This window comes from Panthera leo, chromosome C1 (genome assembly GCF_018350215.1).
Source record: "Panthera leo isolate Ple1 chromosome C1, P.leo_Ple1_pat1.1, whole genome shotgun sequence".
NCBI classification, from domain to species: Eukaryota; Metazoa; Chordata; class Mammalia; order Carnivora; family Felidae; genus Panthera; species Panthera leo.
The window spans coordinates 204,202,654-204,223,894 of record NC_056686.1 but is presented as its reverse complement, the minus strand read 5'-3'; the positions used below and the strand labels follow the sequence as shown (position 1 = coordinate 204,223,894).

General features: G+C 43.9%; 2 protein-coding genes across 21 annotated transcripts in view; one reads left to right on the top strand and one right to left on the bottom strand.

Moving 5' to 3' along the window:
- Positions 1-7,245: 7,245 nt before the first annotated feature.
- Positions 7,246-12,084, bottom strand: LOC122226691. 3 transcript variants are annotated; one of them, XR_006205722.1, is made up of 3 exons: positions 11,284-12,084; positions 9,906-10,058; positions 7,246-8,268 (listed from the first exon to the last, which is right to left on the bottom strand). XR_006205722.1 is itself a non-coding variant. In XM_042950278.1 (3 exons), the coding sequence occupies exons 1-3, from the start codon at positions 12,079-12,081 to the stop codon at positions 8,245-8,247; spliced, it is 858 nt and encodes a 285-aa protein (XP_042806212.1). In that variant the 5' UTR covers positions 12,082-12,084; the 3' UTR covers positions 7,246-8,244. The 3 variants fall into 3 exon arrangements, 2 of the variants coding, with proteins under 2 accessions (XP_042806212.1, XP_042806211.1); XM_042950278.1 differs by having other exon boundaries at positions 10,023-10,058; XM_042950277.1 differs by lacking the exon at positions 7,246-8,268 and having other exon boundaries at positions 9,811-10,058.
- EPHA4 (EPH receptor A4) overlaps positions 11,811-21,241 on the top strand; it is a 149,472-nt gene continuing 140,041 nt past the window's right edge. For 5 of the 18 annotated variants that reach the window (XM_042950262.1, XM_042950264.1, XM_042950263.1 and 2 more), the window contains exons 1-3: positions 12,698-12,792; positions 15,848-15,915; positions 20,205-20,868. In XM_042950262.1, coding sequence (XP_042806196.1) covers positions 12,702-12,792; positions 15,848-15,915; positions 20,205-20,868 — 823 coding nt within the window. In that variant the 5' untranslated portion in view covers positions 12,698-12,701. Of the gene's footprint in view, positions 11,893-12,084; positions 12,793-15,847; positions 15,916-20,204; positions 20,869-21,241 lie in introns of those variants that run through there. The other 13 variants (XM_042950270.1, XM_042950269.1, XM_042950268.1 and 10 more) reach the window with 8 other exon arrangements.

Below are 21,241 nucleotides of genomic sequence, written 5' to 3'. Positions count from 1 at the left end.
ATTTTGCATCTGGCTTCTTTTGATAAAGATTATCTTCTCATTTTTGTAGTAAGTTTTCCAAAGCAGAGAGCATCTTTTTCCACAATTATTTGTCAGTATAATGCAGATTAAAAACTGAAGCATAATATTGTAGATTCTTTCCTTCTAGCATTGCAAAAACGGCCTTGAATTGAATTGGATTATACTGGCTTGCTTAACTCTGTTAAAATCAGTAAACATAAAAGAAACTAGATACTGATGTTAATTTTACTCATGTCTCAGGTTGACAATAACCTCAAATTATTTTGTTTGATTTGTTTCTCCACCAATAATTTAGTTTAATTTATCACTATACAAAATCTGAATAGGTTATCAAAGTATTGAAATATATAGTTCTCTCAGGAAACCTGTGATTCTGAGATTGTCCTTGTTTTTGTACTCAGCGGAAGATTTTGTACAACCTGCAAGAAAATTTTCTAACCAAAAGATAGCAATGGATTGACTAATTAAAAATGCATCCATCTGTTGCCTTGCTTTTTGAAACATGCAGATCTAAGTGGGCTGTTTTATTTATGAAGACCCTCTAACTCTGAGAGTTATGAATTCATAAGTTTGCATTCATAAACACAATAAAAGGTTAACACGATAACAGAAGTTAATTACATGGAACATTTCATATATTTCTCTCACACGCTTGAGTTTTTAAATGTGTCATTTTGGAAAACGGAGCTTTTTAATGTAAAATCCAAAATAGGTTTTAAGTATTCTCCTTACAGAATTTGTACAGAAATTAAAAGGATTTACTCACAGAAACATCAAGTTTCATACAACCTACTCGATGTTTGCTTTGTTCATGAATAGTAGATAATTGTTTGGAAGTGATTGAATATGAAGCTTTATTCTTCCCCAAGGAAAAAGTGGGGAAGTTGCTAGAACTGAGATCATATTATTTTAGAGTTGAAAGGAACCCTCTTGATGATCTAGATTGGAAACCGAGGCTCACAGGGAGGCAACACTTCTCCAACATCCAACAGTCCAGGACTTTTGCTTTCTAATATGGCATTCCTTTTATTGTTTGACATGTGTTTGCAGCCCCTTTAGCTAAATCGCTTGATTTCCATACTCTGCTTTTTTATATCATAAACAGAATCCACATTCCACGAATTAAGAGTTGGTCATCTGTGTTTGAGAAAGAGCCGTTTTGACTGATATCTATATTTCCATGTAAATTTCAGGTCTAGGAGAAAAAGTTATGGCTCATACTTTGTGACAGTCAGGCAAAAAAGCAGTTTGCACATGTGCACACACATTCTGCAATAGAAGAAGCCTAATGTATGGATTATCTAAATCTAAAAACAGATTAATATCTACAAGAGATGGGGCATGGGAGGAAGGCAATCCATTATGGACCACCAGTGAGTCCAACTCTGAATTTAAGACTAGTAACAAATCAAAATATAATCATCGGCAGAGAAATAGTTGTCAGGCTCTTTAAAAACATCTCCTAAGGGCGCCTGGGTGGCTTAATCAGTTGAGCGTCCAACTTCGGCTCAGATCATGATCTTAAGGTTCATAGGTTCGAGCCCCATGTCAGGCTCTCTACTGACAGCTCTGAGCCTGGAGCCTGCTTTAGATTCTGTGTCTCCCTCTCTCTCTGCTCCCCCCCCCCGCCCCCCCCCCCCCCCCCCCCCCCCCCCCCCCCCGCTCATGCTCTCTCTTTCTCTCTCAGAAATAATAAACATTAAAAAATACAAAAAAATCCTCTGGACAATTAAATTGTAAAAATATAGTGGAATTAAAAAAAATGGCTTACCACAATTATTTAGCCCCTCACTCACTGAACACCAAATTAAGATACAATACTATTAACAAAAAAACAATTATTTAGTGCCTGGTCCTCTGTTTATGGCAGTAGGTGGAGTATCTCACTTATTTCCCTATAACGATCCCGAAGTAGGCACAATTATTAACCCCATTTTACAGATTAAGAAACTGAGACTCTCACTAGGGCATGTATTTCTCTACTAGAATGTGGAAAATATAGACAGAATGATTGTGTTTGAGATGAAGAGCAGAAAACATGAGAGCTGAGATGAGGTTGAATGCCAGATGGACAGTTAGTGTCCTTTAAGTAAATGGCACCTTCTCTTGCTTTAGCTATAAAGTGCATCATTTAAATTTGAGTATCAGTGATGTTAGAAATCACATGCCATTGTCAATCAAATGGTCAAAAACTCCCATGTCGAGTCTGTATATGGCTCTGCTACACCATACCATGAAGAAATAGATTTTTGTGCAATGCCTAATTCTGACAATATTTTCAAAAGGTCAATGAATTCTAAGTTAACTTTGACTTCCGGAAAAAAGTGAGAACAAGGGGAAATGACTTTAAAGCATCAGTTTCTCTAAATCTCATCTTAATCAGCAATTCGAATCTTCTAAACCATCTAACTTTTAAGCGTACTTGCTAACACATAGCTAAGCTATTTGCGTTTGTTTGGGGTTTTATTCCTCTCTTTGTTGAGGGCAAATAATCAGCTAGCAAAAAAGGCAATGTCAGTGGCTTTTGGGGACAATCTTCAAGCTCCTAAAATCAAAAGTTGACTGCGGAGACAATGGGGAATGTAATTAGATACTCTGTTTACAGAAGTGGGCACATTTGTCCAATATGGTACAACATAAGGCCATTCATTTTGGTGTGGCAACAAGCAAGTAATTGTGTGAAAATCTACATTTATTCCCCAAATGGCTATAATGAATGGGCCTCATAAGGAGAGTCAATGCAAATCTCACGTGGTCACACAAAAGAAGCAAACCTTCAAAAGTTTTGGGGAAGTTTTTACCATCAGCTAGCTCAATTTTATTTCATAGATTAATTATACCCTGATTTAATTATGAATACACATATAGGAAAACACCCCTCCATGCACAGTATGACTACCTACTGAAATTCATCTTTTATGGTTATTACTTCCAAATTAAATACACTGAACATAAAAGGAAAAATGTATGCTTTTCTATGGTGAAGAAAGAATTAAGGCGAAATTCAATATTAGGGACTTAAAAGAGAAAATCAATAACTTATTTTGAGGTTTAAAGAAGCAATTTTATACAGATGCCGATTTTTAAGGAGTTTATTTTTTTCCTTAACAATCCACCGTCCTTCCCCCCTTCCCCATATAAATTGCTTTTATTTTGAGTTAGAAGGTGAGATAGGATTACACGAAGGTCTGTTCTTTAGGGATAATGACCTTAGTGGAGTACCAAGAGTATTTCTGGGTTTGTGTGAGTTTGTGCACACACATGTGTGTGTGTGTGTGTGTGTGTGTGTGTGATATTTGTACAGATAACCTCCTGGTATGCTTCATACTGAAATATACCAAATCAACCCAAACTGAATTCTAAAGACCAATATTATTTTGGGCATCATCTTACTAAGAAGACAATTTACTAAAAGCTTTCTTTCTACCTGCAACCAAGTGTAATTTATTGGGGGTTTCCAGAGCTTTAAAATATTAATTCCCAGTATTACTTCATTTGTTCTCACCGATTTCATCATTTTGAAACTTGATCAACCGTCAAAAAAGTTGAACTCTAAGTGATATTACATTTAAATTATGCATGTGTATTTTATCAGAACATGAAGAGCAAAACACATTACAGAATGATATACAGGTAAATTATCCTTGAAAAAGGTCTATGTAAACTGAGAACAATCAATAATAAGGCTTTGATTTTAAAAGTTAAAGGCTGCTCTCTTTGCCACTCTTCTGCTGTGTGTGTATATAATTTCCCAGAATTCTTTACATTTAAACTGGTTTTATTTTTTATACTAAGTACCAGAGAGTCACTGATTTTGAAGATTAACTGTGTTCAGGCAAAAAAGGAAGAAAAGAAAAGAAAAAAGAAAAATCACAAAATTGTTTTCTTGGTAATTATTGGCTTTACACTTGATAGGTTTAAGGCACTGGTGAATCAAACATTTGCCGAACATTCCCCATGGATTTGCCAAGCATCTGTGTTAACATCCCAAATAAACTCCAGGGTTATAAAGTTATTGACTCAGGTTTATTGGTTATACTCTTGCCTCTGAACAACTGCGGCTTATCTTCTGCCTGCTAGAAGACAAACCCAAATGTTACAAGCAGCAATGCTCCTAGACAGCAAAACAATTTATATGTAGGATGGGAAATTATAATATTCAAATTTATATCATCACACTTTTTAGTTTTATATCTTCTTACCTCCAATAAAACAAAAATAAGAACGCATTAAAAGTAGAACTTGAATGTAGCTAGTACAAAAAGTAAAATGTAATACATGACGATGTTGTACGATGTTACAGTGTATAAAATATTTTGGAAGACATACACCTTAGTGGAAACAGAGGCAACTATGTTTCATTTCCCCAGACAAGGTGAAAATTAATCTGTTTACTTTTAGAGAATATCAGGGCTCCCAGTGATTTTAACATAAACCTGGAACATTTTGTTTAAAGATCCTGCAACTTCAGCGGATTGAGAAAATGATGTCAAATTTAAGAGACTCTTATAACCAGAATGCCGATGGCACCAAATAAAAACAGAGTAATTAAAATAAGGCCCACATCTTAATTCAGGCTCTCTTTCTAGAGATCAAAATTTGAATTTGTGCTAATGACCTATCTGGCTTTTCAGGGAAGTAATCTGCTGTACAAATAGAAATGTCTCCAAAGTGTGGCTTCGTATTATAGGATGCGACCTCCTCCCAATATTAAGACATTAAACAGTGCAGGATGCAATCCACACGAAGCCATATGCAGAACGTTCCTCCAGCTACTCTCCAATTAGCAAAAATAAATATACCCAGGCAATTTTTATGCAGAGATGTTAGTACTTACAAGTCGGCTAAGAATCGGTCAATCCAAGACGGGGAAGCTAGACACATGTGATCAGTCACACTAGGAGAGAAACTAGGTCTATTCTTGGATTCTGACCCCTGGTAAAATTCAGCAAGGGTGCTTTATTCTTTGCATCAACAAGCCTTGGAATGCTTGCCCTCCCAGGGTGCTTTCACATCACGTTGGTGCTGGGCTACAGATGTGGGGGTTTCGTATATGTGTTTGCATTTTTGCGTGTGTTTGAGAAAGCCTTTTCTGAAGGGCTGTGGGCCAAAACTCCCCCACTGGTACTTTCCCACCCCCAGTTTTCCAAGAAGAATTGGTTATATCCCCCCCCCCAACCCTTTTCTATCTAAATGTGGTGCTGGGCCTCAGGAGGCCTTGGTGCACAAAGCTTCCATCGAAGACTGTCACTTGACTGACAGCAAAAAGGTTGCAGGAAGATGGACAGCTGGGTGTAGGTGGACATGGGAAAAAAAAGACAACCGAACAGATTAAATCAGAACACAGCAAGAGGAAGGTTCTAAATCACAGACCTGTCCAGACAGAGAAGGCTTTAGGAGTTTTAAAACCAGCTAATCTTATTTTTAATCGAAGTCAGGTTTTTGAAACAGCACCCAAGTTTATAAATAAATCTGCAACACATAAATACATATTGTAAAGGGGCACAAGAAGTAAATTGCTGAAGACAGCTGGAAGTGGAGAGGCCCAAAGCCTCCTAAATTGTCCTATTACTTTTGCAGCGGTTTCTGCAATGCAAATTTAGATTCGTGTGTCGCTTCACCAGGGTGGCCTGCTAAGCGGTGTGGATACAAGGAGGCATTTATCAAAGTATTTTAAACGATAACAATCCGAGGGAAAACTGTAAAAGTTTCAGATTAGAGCATAATGAGAGGAAATGGGGCCCAGCTTTACTGAGCTGCAGTCAATTGATCATTTGATGCAAGAGACTTGACTGATTTCCTGCCAATGTTCAATGACCTCTATAAGTGTCCAATGTAATATAAATAGGCCGGTTGAAATTGCAGAGAGAGGACCTCACTCTTAAAGTTAAAATATGTTGGAATCTCCCTCATAACCACCTGTGCATGTTTTGATTCAAAAAAAAAATTCTAATGTTTATTTATTTTTGAGAGCGAGAGAGAGAGAGAAGAGAGGGAACAAGCACATGAGTGGAGGAGGGGAAGAGAGAAGGAGACACAAAATCTGGAAGCGGGCTCCAGACTCTGAGCTGTCAGCACAGAGCCCAAGGCGGGCCTTGAACTCCCAAGCCGCGAGATCATAACCTGAGCTGAAGTCGGTGCTTCACCAACTGAGCCACCCAGGGGCTCCTGAATTGATATACTTTAGATGTCACTTTGAGTTAAGTGATCCACTACTAACTGAATTCTTTTTACCCCTCTGCTTCAAATAAAACTCATTTTTTGTCTGAATTTACCCCAGTCTATTTGTGCAGATAGAGTCAAGGTCAAAGAAAAGGTGGTCCTACCTATAACTTAGGGGCAGAGGGCTGCTTAGTACGTTTAAAATTGTGTGATGCAGGTTTATGCATACACTCCTGAGCTGGCATTTATTTTATAGACGTTCTTCATTGTTTTCAACATTAGACATCCAGAATGCCCCCAAATAACGCTACCTGAACCGAACCCTGTTCATGAATCTCACCCTTGTATTTCTTTATATAGGGAATGTATTTGTGTTCAATTGATTTTAATAAGGTTTCATTAATTTACACTGGAACTCCCATAGTATGTGATGCAGAAAAGAGCATATGCTATGTTTTCTCGGGGTTTTGACTGAGTTTCCTCTTAGCCCCTTTGCATAAACAGTCAAGAGGCCTAATCTTTTTTAAAGAAAAGACTTTCCCTATTTACGGTTTGGCATAAATGATTGGGTTACAAAAATGATACATAAATACAATTTCAAAAGTAACATTTCCTCTATAAATACACTTTTAAGTTTCCATTATCTAAGCAAGCATTTACAGGATTTATGTTGTACATAAGGAAATGCATTATGTGTCATTTTAGACGTTGTCAGAATATTCGGAGATCTTTGGAAATTATAAACCAAATGTTTGGGACATAAAATACTCTGTAAATGCTTTAGACTATCACGGGGAAAAGAAAAGTTAGGTTTCCAAACTTACATTCTCATTATGCAGTAAATCATAAAGTATGTTCATGGTTATGTTCTTTTTCCTACAACATTTCATTGCAATTACACATTGTTTTTCAGGAGGGGAAAAAAAGAGGGCTATTACAGGACTTCCATAAATTGGTTGTCTAACTAGATAATTATTTCTCTGGTAAAAATGGCTTTAAAAAATTGTACCAGTTTCTGTTATCCACGTATATATTATCATTAATATTTCATCATAAAACAACTATAATTTCAAGTTTTTAAATGATCATAAATCAATATAACTATTAAATATCGAAGTATTTAATCACTGTAACTTGAAGCCTTATGTTGGCATTTTGAGTTACACTGAGTGGACACCATTTCATAGGTGTTCTTTGAAGGTTTCCAAGTAAACAGCATTTTCTGTTTCTTTGCGAGCAAGGATTTCATGCAAAATACAAAGTAAAATAGTTTCAATGTTTAACTCCTGTTCCCAATGCAGCCAAAACCCGATGCAAATGATCTCCTCCAAATTCTCTTGCACAAAGGTTCATTTTCTCCACAAAATGTTCAGTTCTTGGGATCGAGAGCTGTCCCAGGACTGAACTGAGTGTCTTTCTCTCTCTCCACCACCCTTTTAGGAGTCCTGAGGATGACAGAATGTTCCTGATGGTATCCGCTCAGCCCCCACATCCCCATGTGGTAGGTATCACGCATCATCAGGGCTGAGAAGAAACCTCTGTTGACAAATGTTTGTTAAAGCTGAATTAGACTTCAGGTCCAGTGCCAAAGTTTCAGAAAAGCCTTCTTCCTGGAGAACTCCTTGTCTGTTTCCTTCTCAGTGACTCAGAAAGGCCTTTTTCTGTGTCCTGCCCTCACTCTTCTGACTGGTCAGGACCTGAGCTCTGGGGCCATTTTTCTCACTCAGGTGTTAAGGGCTCACAAGAGTCCTGCCTTCTTATTTGCATCAGAGTTAACATCAAAGTCTCGGTATCAAAGGATGAAATCTCCAAAAGGGTTTTCTGGGAGCTTTAGGAGGCCCACCAAATGTTGTTTCAGGATACCTTATTTCAGGCGGTAGCTTGTGGTCAGGAGTGCCTTCTTGGCTATGTCATCAGACAGAGCATCGGTTATTCATGATCGCAGATATTTTGATTTGGTGGTGGGTGTTGGGTTCCCCACACCTGTTTCACTTAATTGTTTTTGAAACTATTAAATTTGGAGATAAGTGTAATCCTTAGGCTCAAATCCAACTGTACCATCTAGGAATGTGGGTTGAATGTGAGCTGTAACAAATCAACAAGGAAAGAAAGGAAGAATTGAGAAGTTATTCCCCTCCCGACTCCAGGAGGGGTTGAAATACAACACTCCCCTCTCAGGGAGCCTAAGATGTAAATCACAATGCCTACTTTCCTCACGGAAGGGGAGCTTCAAGCTGAATAAATGATTGCCCACTTAACAACATTAAATTATTAATATTAAATTGATGATATAACATGATTCATATTAAGTTATTAACTATGAAAAAGTTATTAGTAAAATATTATTTGAGAGTAATAATAACTGTCTACCGCACGTGAGAGACCACACCGGGTACTCTACAAAATTCACTCAATTTTTAGAAGAATCACATAACCTAGATGCAATTCACACACGAGAAAACCATGTCTCAGAGAGGTTAAATGCCTTACCCGAAGACACACAGCTACTAACAGATCAGCTAGAGGTCTGTCTTGAAAACCCTGCTTCTGGCAATGACGGGGAGTCATTGCAGTACTGGTGGGGGGGTCCCTGGATAAAAAGACTGATGCCCAGGGGCGACTGGGTGGCTCACTCAATTAAGCATCAACTCCTGATTTCAGCTCGGATCATGATCTCAGGGATCATGAGCGAAGCCCCGTGTCGGGCTCTACGCTGACAGCTCAGAGCCTGCTTGGGATTTTCTCTCTCCCTCTCTCTTTGCCCCTATCCCCCTTGGGCGCTTCCTCTCTCTTTCTCTCTCTCTCTCTCCCTCCCTCTCTCAAAAATAAATAAACATTAAAAAAAAGTGATATCCAAGGAGGTCCAACAAAACTAGCTTTAAAGAAATCTGGCAGTGTTCAGTAAAAGGCCGAGTGGATTCGTCTTCTTGGTGTTATCCTCTCTCTAGCGTTTATGTATTTTTGTCTTTGCTTACTTGTCCAGAGGTCAAAGGTCCTTTTGTTACCACTTTGGTGAAATCCGCCCCTCCACTTAGAGGTGGAAACTCTGGGATACTTGGCACTTTTTTAAAAGGTCTTTGCAAATTAAAAGGTAGCTCAAGTCTTTGTGGTATAGGCACTGTACAGGAGGGAAAAAAACGTATCCAAATTTTTGAAATACTGGATCACTATATTCATTACGCTTATAAGCACATATATTTTGACATGTCTTTTAATGGGTTCAAAATACTCTTGAATTCTTTTTTTTTTTTAGATTTTTTTTTTTAATTTTAGAGACAGCATGAGTGGGGAAGAGGGGTAGAGGGGGAGAGAGAGAGAGAGAGAGAGAGAGAATCTTAAACAGGTTCCATACTCAGCACTGAGCCCCATGCGAGGCTTAATCCCCCCCACCCTGGGATCACGACCTGGGCCAAAATCAAGAGTCAGATGCCGAATTGACTGAGCCACCCAGACACCTCAATACTCTTGAATTCTTACAGCATTTAGGAGGCTTGTTTTATTCTAAAGCCTAGCGAATTTATTTTAAAAGATGGTGGTTTTAGGTACTTTTTGAGATTATGGTATTCTATTGTATGCTCCTGACCCCAGTGGATTATTGATTTGTTGAAAATTTTTGTGTCTTCCAGTAAAGTGGTTCCAGGCTGACGACAGACTGGACCATCATCTTTTATTCCGCTTTTGCCCGATTTGGGGGCAGGAATCATGCCTCTTAGGTTAGAGACCTTTTCCTCTAAGTAGAGGCAGTGAACAGACTCTTCCGCGGTTCATTTCTGATATTCATGCCAGAAATTCTTTACAGAGGAAGGTACAGTTCAGTTTTCCAAGATAGCATTTCCCACCTCTTGGTCTTCCAGGTTACTGGGTTGCTTTGGGGTCTGAAAAAGGAAAATGAGAAGAAAAAAAGGGGGAGTCACTGAATGTACCCCAGCAAACGGAGCCTCGCTTTCAGGCAGTCGGGGCTGGAAAGACCATGTTCCAAAATTCAGTGCACGTATTCCAGGAGGCGAAAAACGGTGCGTGTTCTAGAAATGTTACTGTTTTTAGGAAGGCAGGCAGTCCATCCTCCATTCCAACCACAGGTACACGCAAAACGAAAAGTAACTAAAATTTAAACTCTTGCGGAGAGGCAACCGGCAACTATTGTTTCAAAACGTTAATCGCTCTTTCCTCTTTCCAGTGGCTGTGCCAAATGGCCGGGACCAAATTCACCTTTCTTTTTTCTATAAAACCCAGGGAAACACAACAAAGCATCTAGAAGTGAATCCCTTAAAGGGACTCCGTGTAGTTGTTTAAATAATTGATACATACACATAAGGGTACATCCTCCCGTCTGCATTCCCCCCCCCCCCCTTCTTACTTGCGTGAAAACAGTAGCTACAGTAACTGACATCCATGTCCTCAGACATGGACATTGCGGGTCTTTCACCGAGAAGCCAAAATACCTAGGGCCCGTGCAAGCTGTCCCTCTAGGCCACCCACCCGCACAGCTGCGGCCCTCCGCCTCGCCCGGCGTGCTCAAATAAAACTTGCCCATCTCATCAGCCCGCTGCGGAGTTTGCAAGGGTGCAGCTCTCCAGCCACCGAGGAGACACGATGCGCTGCGGTGGCCGACGACCCGAAACCGCAGCCGGGACCCCTCGTTCCTCCACACCGCCCTACCCTCCCCGCCTTGTTTGATCTAGGATTCCTTTTTATGTTTTTCAGGGACAGAAGCGACTCCAGCAACCTTGGGGGTGTTGGTTATGAGTTTCTCCTTGAAACGCGTTCTGATTCCATTTTCCGTAACCCAGCTGGCGAGAAGCACGGCCCCTGGGTCCTCGGCACCCCGGCCGGCCACCACACCGCAGGAGCGGTCGGGGTGCGCGGGACGTGGGCGGGCGGTTGAAAAGACACCCCGCGGACACACCTCCACCCCGCGGGTTGCAGGTTGCGGGTCTTTGTCCGCTCGCCTTTCCGCGGGGGCCGCGCACTCCCGCGCCTGGCCGGCAGGTGGCGCGGTTGCCTCATGATGAGACGCTGCCTGCGCCGGGAAAGGCCTGCCACCTCCCCGCGGTCGCCCACCCGCTGGGACCCAGGCTCCGGAGAAAATCCCGGTCCTACCCTGGAGGTTGACAGAGGAGGCGCGGCCTGGGGGAGGGAAGAAGGAGGCTTCAACGGGGACCGGGGTCCCTTTAAAGGTCCGGAGGAACGCACCGAGTCGCGTCGGGGGGCCCGTCCCGGGGCCGCCCGCTGCGTTACAGTCGCCGGGCGGCGCTCGGATGGTTGCGCCCGCAGCCGGGACATCTGGGAACAGACCGAGGCCCAAGTGGGGCCTGCGTTCCCCCAAAGGTCGACAGTGACACTGGCGGGCCGGGGCAGGGGCAGCTGCGAGGATTTGCGCCGCCTCTGCAGCCCTCCACCGGCCCCCGGGCGCGGAGAGCGGTGCGGAGCAGCGGCCCGCAGCCGTCGGAGCGCAGAGCTGCAGCGGCCGCGCCAGGCAGCCTCCGCGTCCCCACCTGCGTGGTCTGGGCAGCGGCAGGCACCCCCGCTCCCGCTTGAAGCCCTTCGCTTGTGCCCCGGCGCTCCGGACTGACCAGGCCTGGTCCCAGGGACGACCCCCGGGTAACACGCAGTCGGTTCCCTGCAGCTCAGGCCAGGCCCTCCCCGGGCGTCCTGCGGCGGTGGGAAGTCCTGTCCCGGCCAGGGCGAGACCCGCTGCGTGAACGCCAGGTGAAACCAGAGGGCTCTTCTCCGTTGCTCAGAAGTCACTTGTTCCGTCTCTGGAGACGGTGACTGAGCCTTGCCTCCGGCCGGGAGCTGCCCTGGACGTTGGGGACCGATCGGGTCTCTGCTGTCCAGGCAGCTGGGGAACCAGGGAAGAGAGAGATAATCAAGCCACAGAACTCCCCCAAAGAGCATTCATCTGGAAACGCGCCGTAAAGACACAAACGGGGCAGGGTAGCAGAGGGTGCCAGGGGCGGTGCGCCAGCCCGGGCGCTCGAGATGCGAACGCTCCGACCCTCAGAAAAAAGCGACAGCAAAGCGGCAGGGTCAACTTTATACTTATTTTATTGCAGTAAAAGAACCTTTTCCTCCATCTCAAACCGCCCGTGGCGTGGGGAGAGGGGGTTGCCAATCTTCATCGGATCCCCCCCACCGCGCCCCCCACCCCCAGTCGATTCAGTCTTCGGAGCTCCTTCCACTGCTCAGGGGCTAGACCCCTGAGGCGACGTCCAGGGACCAGGCCGTCTCCCTCCGGCGGGGGCGCGAACCTGGCAGAGCTGGGGCCCCGAGGCCCCGGGAGACAGCGCGCCCCGCGGAGCCCGGAGGGGGCGGGGCCTCGGGGCGGGCTCTGCTCAGTGGGGCGGGGCCGGGCCGCCCCGTCTGCGCCACTATTGGCCGCGGGCCCCGGACTGGCGGCTGAACGTCACGGGCTGGGCCCACCCCCTTGGCAATGTCTTCAGCCTGCTGCACTCCTAACTTAAGCATTTATTCCACTGGGATAGAAGCGGCAGGAGCAGCGTTGGCACCGGCGAACCATGGCTGGGATTTTCTATTTCGTCCTCTTTTCGTTTCTCTTTGGGATTTGCGACGCTGTCACCGGTTCCAGGGTGTACCCCGCGAATGAAGGTAAGAGCGAGGCGGTCCTTCTGCGGTCCCGGGCAGAGAGGTGGATCTGCGGGCGAATGATCCCCGGGAGCGCGAGGCCGGAGGGGGTGAGGGGATCCTGGCGTGAGTGGCGCACCCCCACTTCGGAGAAGGGGACCAGGACGAGGGGATCCGCGAGGAGGAGGGGGGAAGCTGCCGGGCAGCCTGCCCCGGGAGGTGACCGTGCATTCGGCGGAGCTACCCAAGTTTGTAGCGAAAGGACAAAGTTTATCAGCATCCGCCAGCGAGGCGAGCTCCAGGCGCCCCAGGGGATACACGGGAGCTAACGCCAGGATTAAAAAAAAAAAAAAAAAAAAAAATGGACCTACCACCGTTCCCAACCCAGCCCCGGTCAAGAGGGGACGCAAGCCTGGAACCAAGTGAGTGCTTGGTGCTCCAGGGTTCTTGCGAAAGCCTTGGAGCTCAGGTTTCTGCAAAGTTTCCCGAGCCCTGGGCTTCCCAGGACCCGGCTGCGGGGCCTCAGCTGCACAGCGGTCGTGGCGCCGCTCGCAGGTCGCCAGTGACCTGATTTCTGTAGCGCCCGGCGTCAGACACCTTTCTCCCCGCTGGGCCGCGCGCTCCGGGTGCGCGATCGCTGGCCTAAGGGCGCCCATGCTCTTCAGATAACCCCGCAGACCCCGGGAGCCCGCTGGCAAGTTGAACGTACTAGTTTTCGGGTTTTGCCCCCAGAACTATACACTGGGTTAGTTTGGATGGAATGTGCGAGACCGACCGGACCCGTCTGGGTGTATTTTCCGCGCGTCTCTTCGGACGTGCTGGAAAGATTGTATCCGTGTAGGAGAGGTGGAGGTTGATCATTTAGTTTCTGATGATCTCAGAGAAAGGCGAATTGAATGCGTGTGTGTGTGTGTGTGTGTGTATGCGCGCGCGCACAAATGCGTGTGTGTGGGTGCGCGGGCGCCCGCGTGGACGCGGACGATTGTGTGTGCCTATGCGTGAGTGTCCTGATTGTGTGCGCCTGTGTTCGTTCGGTGCTGCTTGTGTTCAAGTCAGCGTGCATCTAGCCTTGCACCCGTCTCGTCGACTCTTGCACACACACCCCCGCCCCCCGCTGCCTCCCCCAGCCATCTATCCATCCATCCATCTATTCATCCGTCCATCTCTCCAGAATCCGTCCACGCGTCCCTGCGCAATCTATCATTTTTCCTGTTCCGAAGGAGGGAGCCAAAAACCAACTTAGCCTTGGCTGGGCATCCGGTACCCAGGAGCTCGCCAGACGGAGGCGAGATTCGGAGAGATTCGCACACCTGCCGGCAGACACTGTTTGGAGGAAAGGGGCGCCCTCCCACCCTCTCGATCTCCTCCCTTCTTCCTTACTGGCTTCTGGTGCCATCGTGGTCGCTGAGGCCCCTCCATCCCCAGGGTCATTCCTTTTAGGGGAAGCATGGATCTCGCTTTCTCTTGACTACTTCGCACACTTGTTAGGACGTCCCTCAAGACCTCTCTGGCACCAGACGTAACAGAGATTTTTTTTTCTTTTTTCTTTCCTCTTTTTTTTCTTTTTCTTTACCCTTTTCTTGTTTTTTCTTTTGGAGGCAAAACTTGGGAGCGCTAGACAAAAACGGTGTTGATGGAGCTGTAGACTGATGTAGAAGGAAGGGGGGTGGTATCTCCCCTCCCCCCTCCGGCCGCTCCTCCCCCTTAAAAATTAATTCATTTTGTTGCTTTTTATTCCCATCACGTTTCCTTTTCTCCCTTTTACCCTCCCTTTCTACTCCCTCTCTTTTTTTGTAAATTGGGTCTTATTGTTCCCTTTGTGTCCCTAATCCACCTTACATAAATCCAAATGGATGTAGCGGGCTTTTCTCTAGGGACCCAGAAGAGGGAATGAGGAGGGGGGGCGCAACTCCGGGCGGGAGCGACCCAGGGTAGGGCTCTACATTTTAAAATAATTAAGAGACCCTAGGAATTCTGGCTCCTCGGGAAAACCGGGAGAAAGCGCTGATTTGAAGCCCTTTGACTTGGGGATGGAACAGGGAAGGTGGGCAGAATTCAGGGGCCTGGCGGTGAGATGGTGAATCGGAGTGCCCAGGAGCAAGGTTGCGGGCTCCCTATTCCCACCCCTCCCCCAGCCTAAAGAGCCAGTCTCACTGATCAAATTAATAACCCAGGGGTTCCTTTGAGATGGGCCTTTCGACCCCCAGGCCTGCAGATCTCGGTGGGAAAGGGAATGTGGAGAGGTTAAGAATCCATTGTGTCCTTTTCAGTGTCCTCGGTGCCTAGGACAGTTCCAGCCTGGGTGGGGTGTAGCAGCTCTGTGGCCTTCCCACCCCCGCATCCCCCACCCTCTTAGGTGCAGCACAAGGACACTAAATCTGTTAGACAGCACTCCCTCACCTAAAATTCAAACCAGTGATGTCCTTCTAGGCTGAGGGGAAGTCTCTGCTTGTCCTCCAAAAGACCTGGGGAAGAGAATATTCCAGTGTGTTTGCATTTTAATTCTACAGGTCTGCCATTACCCCTCTCTGAAACTTCCATATTAAAAAAAAAAAGGAGCGGATACCACATCCGGGGCCTCTGTCTTTGGTGGGGGAGGGAGAAAAGAAATGATAGAGCCTTTTCATGACCCTTTGAGTACTCTCTGTTAGAATTCACTTGACGATGAGTTATGTGGTCATCTGAAACTTGCAAAAACAAATAACTCTAGTTGATACCAGACAGAGATGAATGCAGGTTTTGCTCTGGAGTGTAACTGCCCTACATAGATATATTTATTTTTTGAATTGTACTTGAGATTCTCTATTCATCCTTTTTCGAAAATGAATCAACTCAGTCCTGGGATGGAATTTTAAATGCTAAGCAAGTTAAATAAATAAGAACGTGCAGATTTAAAGAGGGGAGAAGATCAAGTAAGTAATGATTATTTACATAAGTGAGACCAAGTTTAGGTTTTGATCAGAGTTGGATATGCACACCCTCAGCACATATGGAAACGCTCAGGCAAATGGTTTTTGTAGTATTGGGTTTTTTTGCCATTGGAAATTAATCCATTTTTTTTTTCTTTGTTTTCTTGCAGTTACCTTATTGGATTCCAGGTCTGTTCAGGGAGAACTTGGGTGGATAGCGAGCCCTCTGGAAGGAGGGGTAAGTTCCGAGTTGCTCTCTGATCCAAAGGGTAAAAAGGAGTGATTAGCAACTTTCTGAGAGTCCTAATGGCTTGATTCTTGTTGATTGTGGTGAGGGGGTCAGATTTCCACCATGGCCTATGAAGTGAATTACGCTTTGTTGGAGAAATCCTATACTCCCTTTGGATGGCTCTGTCATAGAAGAAGTAGAAACCAAAAGGGCAGAAAGGGGTTTCAAAATTAGGAGATTGGTGGAAGCATAGATTTAGATGCCTATTTAAAACTAAAATACCCTCAAGAAATACAATCCAGGGACCAAATTAGAATTCGTGCCTATTAATGTGATGGCCATGAAGTCCTGACAGGGTTCATTTTAGAGCAATTGTTCTGTTTCCAGATGAGGAAAATGCATAAGTAAAGATACCAGGGAGAAAACATTTTCTGATTGCAGCAGGTACAGGTTTAGTTCTATGTGTAAGCAACAGGGCGGGGGTGGGGGTGGGGGGTGATGGGGATGGTCCTTACCTTGCTATCTGCAGCTCTCTTGCACACAAAGAGAAAGACCTATGAACTTGTGCCAGAGGCACAATATATGCAGAAACAAACAAACAAATGAACGAACCAAAACAACAACAACAACAACAACAACAAGCTTTTGAATTGTTGGTGCTGAATGTGGAAAGTTTAAATATTTGGAATCTTGAATCTTTGGGAAAGGGGAAGCTAGAAGATAAAGTATGAGAGAGTTCATCACTGTTCATTTCTTCTCAAATTTGCCATCCCTGCCTCCTGAAGATTTAAGACCACAGTTAGGTCAATGGCCACATCTTCCCCCCTCCGCCCTTCAGAACAGGTCAGAATGCATCAGCTTTGGAAAGAAATCCATTTAGCATGTTAACTCTGGCTTCTGCCAAATTTAAAGTAATTCTCACCTCCTTTAAAAATTAAGTAGATCATTCTACTTTTATATGCTTGATAATCTATGACAGAGTCAGTTGATTAAAAACAATGGAGGTGAAAGAGGGAGTGTTTAGCAGGCGAAAGCCCTAAGGCCAGCTCCCGGTATGGTACCTCACACCACCTGTCCATTGAATCAACAATAAAGGATGAAAAAAGTAAAGATTCACAGAAACTTGTAAAAGGTGGACTTCAAAAATAAGGCAAGAAAGTAGTAACGCAAATGGAGACTCTTAGGCGGTCTTTTTCCAAAAGAGGTCGTGTAATCCACATGAAATAAACCGGAGGTCGCCTTGCCTTCCTGTTTATCCGCCTGAACTTGACTGCACTTGGTTGGATCTCTGCTGAAAAATTCTAGTCGGGCCTCAAAACCATTTTTTTAAAGGGAGGGAGAGTGATTGGCAGGCCTCTGGCAGTGTAGACAGGCTGTATTCACTGCTGATTGCAGGCAATTGCCCTCATCCTTTGAATGCGAAGAAAGGTACAGCTTTATCTTGTGAGAGTCAGCCTCTTGTTAATCCTATACCCTGGAAAGGTCACTGATTCAGGGAGGCTTTCCCATGCTGTACCAGGAGGATAGCTCTGTAGGTTGACTGTATTAGAACAAAATTGAGGATGGAACGCATCAGTACTTTGAAAATTTAATGAGCCTTATTTTCTTATTGGCCACTCTCAAGTTTGAAGGGAGAAGGCATCGAATATGATTTTGGACCTGCCTTGCTACACTAAATATACATGTGATCTGTTTAAAAGCAAGGAATGACACATTTCTGAGTACAGCCTATGGTCTATCTAGTTTCTGGAAAGCTTTTACCGCAACTTAATATGCTGTAGACATCCCACATCCTGCACCCACCCCCCAACTGCTGAAAGGACACCTGCTCACTTTTTCTAAACACAAAACTTCTTTCGGTCGTCTTGAAGTCTCTTAAAATAATACTGTGCGTATATAGCTGATTGTGTACAACCCAGAACTTTTTATGGACCTAATGTGGACTTCTGAATGCAGAATGTAGTTGTTTTTTTTTTTGTTTTTTTTTTCCTCTCCTTAAGTATTAGGGGTGTAACATTTTAGATATTATTGCAAGGGGCTGGAAATGACATTTTGTTTATGTATAATAGAATTAGTCATTCCAAAATATATAGTAGCCATTGAGAAATTGTGTGCCGAATTATAAAGTCTCATTAATCTGTAGATCTTGTAATTTAAGAAGACTTTTTCAGGCTTAGAATGAAGGTATGAATTGGATTATCTACCAAGTATGGATGGATTGGCTTTAAAAAGTTCTTTCTAGCTAAACATAAAAGCACATTTGTATCTTTTGGTTATTCTGAAATTTCTACCTGTAGGGAGAACGGCTTATATCTTTCTTGGCTGGAAACTCGGGATCACGGTTTGGTCAATAAGTGTTGTCCTTTATTTGTTGTTATTGTTATTTTTAAAGAGGAAGGGAAAACTTAACAATACCACAAAGTCAGATATGAAATACAGTCAGAGACAACTCCCTGTTCTCTTTTTTTCTGTAAGAACAACTAAGCAGAACATAGAATAATTGAAAGGAATGGCTCCTGATGGCAACATTGTAGCAAAAACCTAATTTCTTGGCAGCGGCCCTTTAAAGGAGTATATTGAGTTTCTGATACTGATTGTAAAATACAAAACTAAGGCCGAGATTTGTCATTGTTCTGGTGAATTGATGAATGTGTTTAGACAATTAAGGTCAGGCTGGAAAATTCACATTCGACCCAAACTATCCTGTGTGAACTCTATGGAGATATCCCTGTGTGCTTTCATTTACATTGATAAATGCGTTTTTCCATATTCCCTTTGTTCTGAGATGAGAAGCATGCTGAGTAGGGTTTTTTTGAAGGTGGAGATCTATTTTTGGATTTACATGAATTTCCCCAAATAAGTAAATTACTGGTGATTTATTGCTTAGCGGATAAAAAGAAATTTTAATCACCACAGGGCACTTATCCCTCCCCGTTCCAACTTTCATAATGGTCGCAGATGAAAGGGATACAGAATTTTATGCAGTGTGGCCCTTCACAGAGTAACATTTCCATCCATTAATAGTTTTCCAATGCACAGATGGAAAACCCGTTAAAAGATACATTATGGTTGTACGTACTTCATTGGATTGAATGGAGCTTTAAGTGGGGCTATTATGGAATATGAATTTTTTTTAAACTATCTTTTTTTTCTTCTAATTATATTCATGTGTTAGATACTTAAGCTGATTTATACCAGATCTATATAAATGCATCAGTGTAGATATTAGGGGAGAATTGGAGGCTTCCTGCTAGCCCTCTAGGAGCCCCCAAACAATCTTGTTGCTCTTAGGATTATTTTTAAAAGCTGTGGCAAGAGTGCAATTACGACTCTAGTCGCAGTGAGTTCAGACTGTCCCACCAGTAGAATCTTTATGTGAGGAAGTCGATTGCAAAGAAAACCCTAAAAGCCTTCTTTAATTTTCTTGGGCTTTCAATCATAGATACCACCTACTATTTTATTTTCAATGTCCACAGAATATTTGGAAGAGGCATATGTGCGTTCTTGTTTCCTTACGGGTATGTGTTTTAAAAATAGGAATATGTATATAAAAATCAGAATATACATAATTCATTGAATCCATTGCTCTGGAAAGGTGTCTCATTGTTATGAAAGACAGTGGATTTGAGAAATCCAACCATAAAGTTTGCTCTCTGTCTTCCCAGGATTACCAAAACCAGAAGAGTGAGATTTTCTTTACCTCTTTAAAGAATAGGGACGGTGCCAAAAAAAAAAAAAAAAAAAAAATCGACTGACATTTTTTTTTTAGGTATTAGAGAGCAAAGTTCTGACAGGAGCACCACTAATTAACTGATAATTGTCTTCCTTTGGCAAGCTTCTTTCTTCCTGCTCTTAATTTGCAGGTCTCTGCTCAGTTGTTGAAACAATACACATACTAGTTTTTCATTTATGAGTAAATTTGAACTGTTGCCACTTGAAATTGTAGCTGTTGTAATAGGTGAATTTGAGGTTGTTGGACCACCACAAGGAACTGCTAGTGAACTCATAAGCAATAAATCTACCAATGCCTCTGGATTTTAGGCAAAAGAATGAAACAACCACAAACACACACACACACACACACACACAAACCAGAAAACAAAAAATAAAAAAAATACTTCCCCAATAAAATGTTGTCTTGTCTCCCATAAGACGTTTCATTAGTGAGGGTTGATGCTCAGGAGTTTGCTTCCTCACTGGAACAAAAATCATCACTGTCCTGCGAGGGTAAAACGGAATTGACAAATCACCGTATGATGACATTTTGTAATTGATACATTTCCTCTGGATCTTTGCAGTGGGAGGAAGTGAGTATAATGGATGAAAAAAATACACCAATCCGAACCTACCAAGTGTGCAATGTGATGGAACCCAGTCAGAATAACTGGCTACGAACTGATTGGATCACCCGAGAAGGGGCTCAGAGGGTGTACATTGAGATCAAGTTCACCTTGAGAGACTGCAACAGTCTTCCGGGTGTCATGGGGACTTGCAAGGAGACGTTTAACCTGTACTACTATGAATCGGACAATGACAAAGAGCGTTTCATCCGAGAGAGCCAGTTTGCCAAGATTGACACCATTGCGGCCGACGAGAGCTTCACCCAAGTGGACATTGGTGACAGAATCATGAAGCTGAACACTGAGATCCGGGATGTAGGGCCACTGAGCAAAAAGGGGTTTTACCTGGCTTTTCAGGATGTGGGGGCCTGCATTGCCCTGGTGTCGGTCCGCGTGTTCTATAAGAAGTGTCCGCTCACCGTTCGCAACCTGGCCCAATTTCCAGACACCATCACAGGGGCTGATACGTCTTCCCTGGTGGAAGTTCGAGGCTCCTGTGTCAACAACTCAGAAGAAAAGGATGTGCCAAAAATGTACTGTGGGGCAGATGGTGAGTGGCTGGTACCCATTGGCAACTGCCTATGCAATGCTGGGCATGAAGAGTGGAATGGAGAATGCCAAGGTAAGGAGAGCCATATTGTACTTTTCATTAGGGCTTAGTGCACGTAATTAAATCAGAGATGAGACTAAATGGAGTAAAGCCAGTAATTAGCAGCCCCTGTGGGATGTGGTGGGACAGAGGGGTCTAATGAGTAAGTGCTATAGCTCCAGGTGGCAAGGCTAAGACATTTCTAATACTGACAAAATAAATGATGCTGTGTAATCAGCAGAAGGCCAAACACATTTGCTAACAGGCACTTAGATCTGAACTGGCTTGATGTGCCCTCTGAAATGTAAATGAACAAGTGGAAGAAACAGACTCGATTGATCCTTACTTTAAGCAGGCAGACACGTTTTCAAGCCATAGTTTTGCTGTCTACAGACCTGGGGAAATG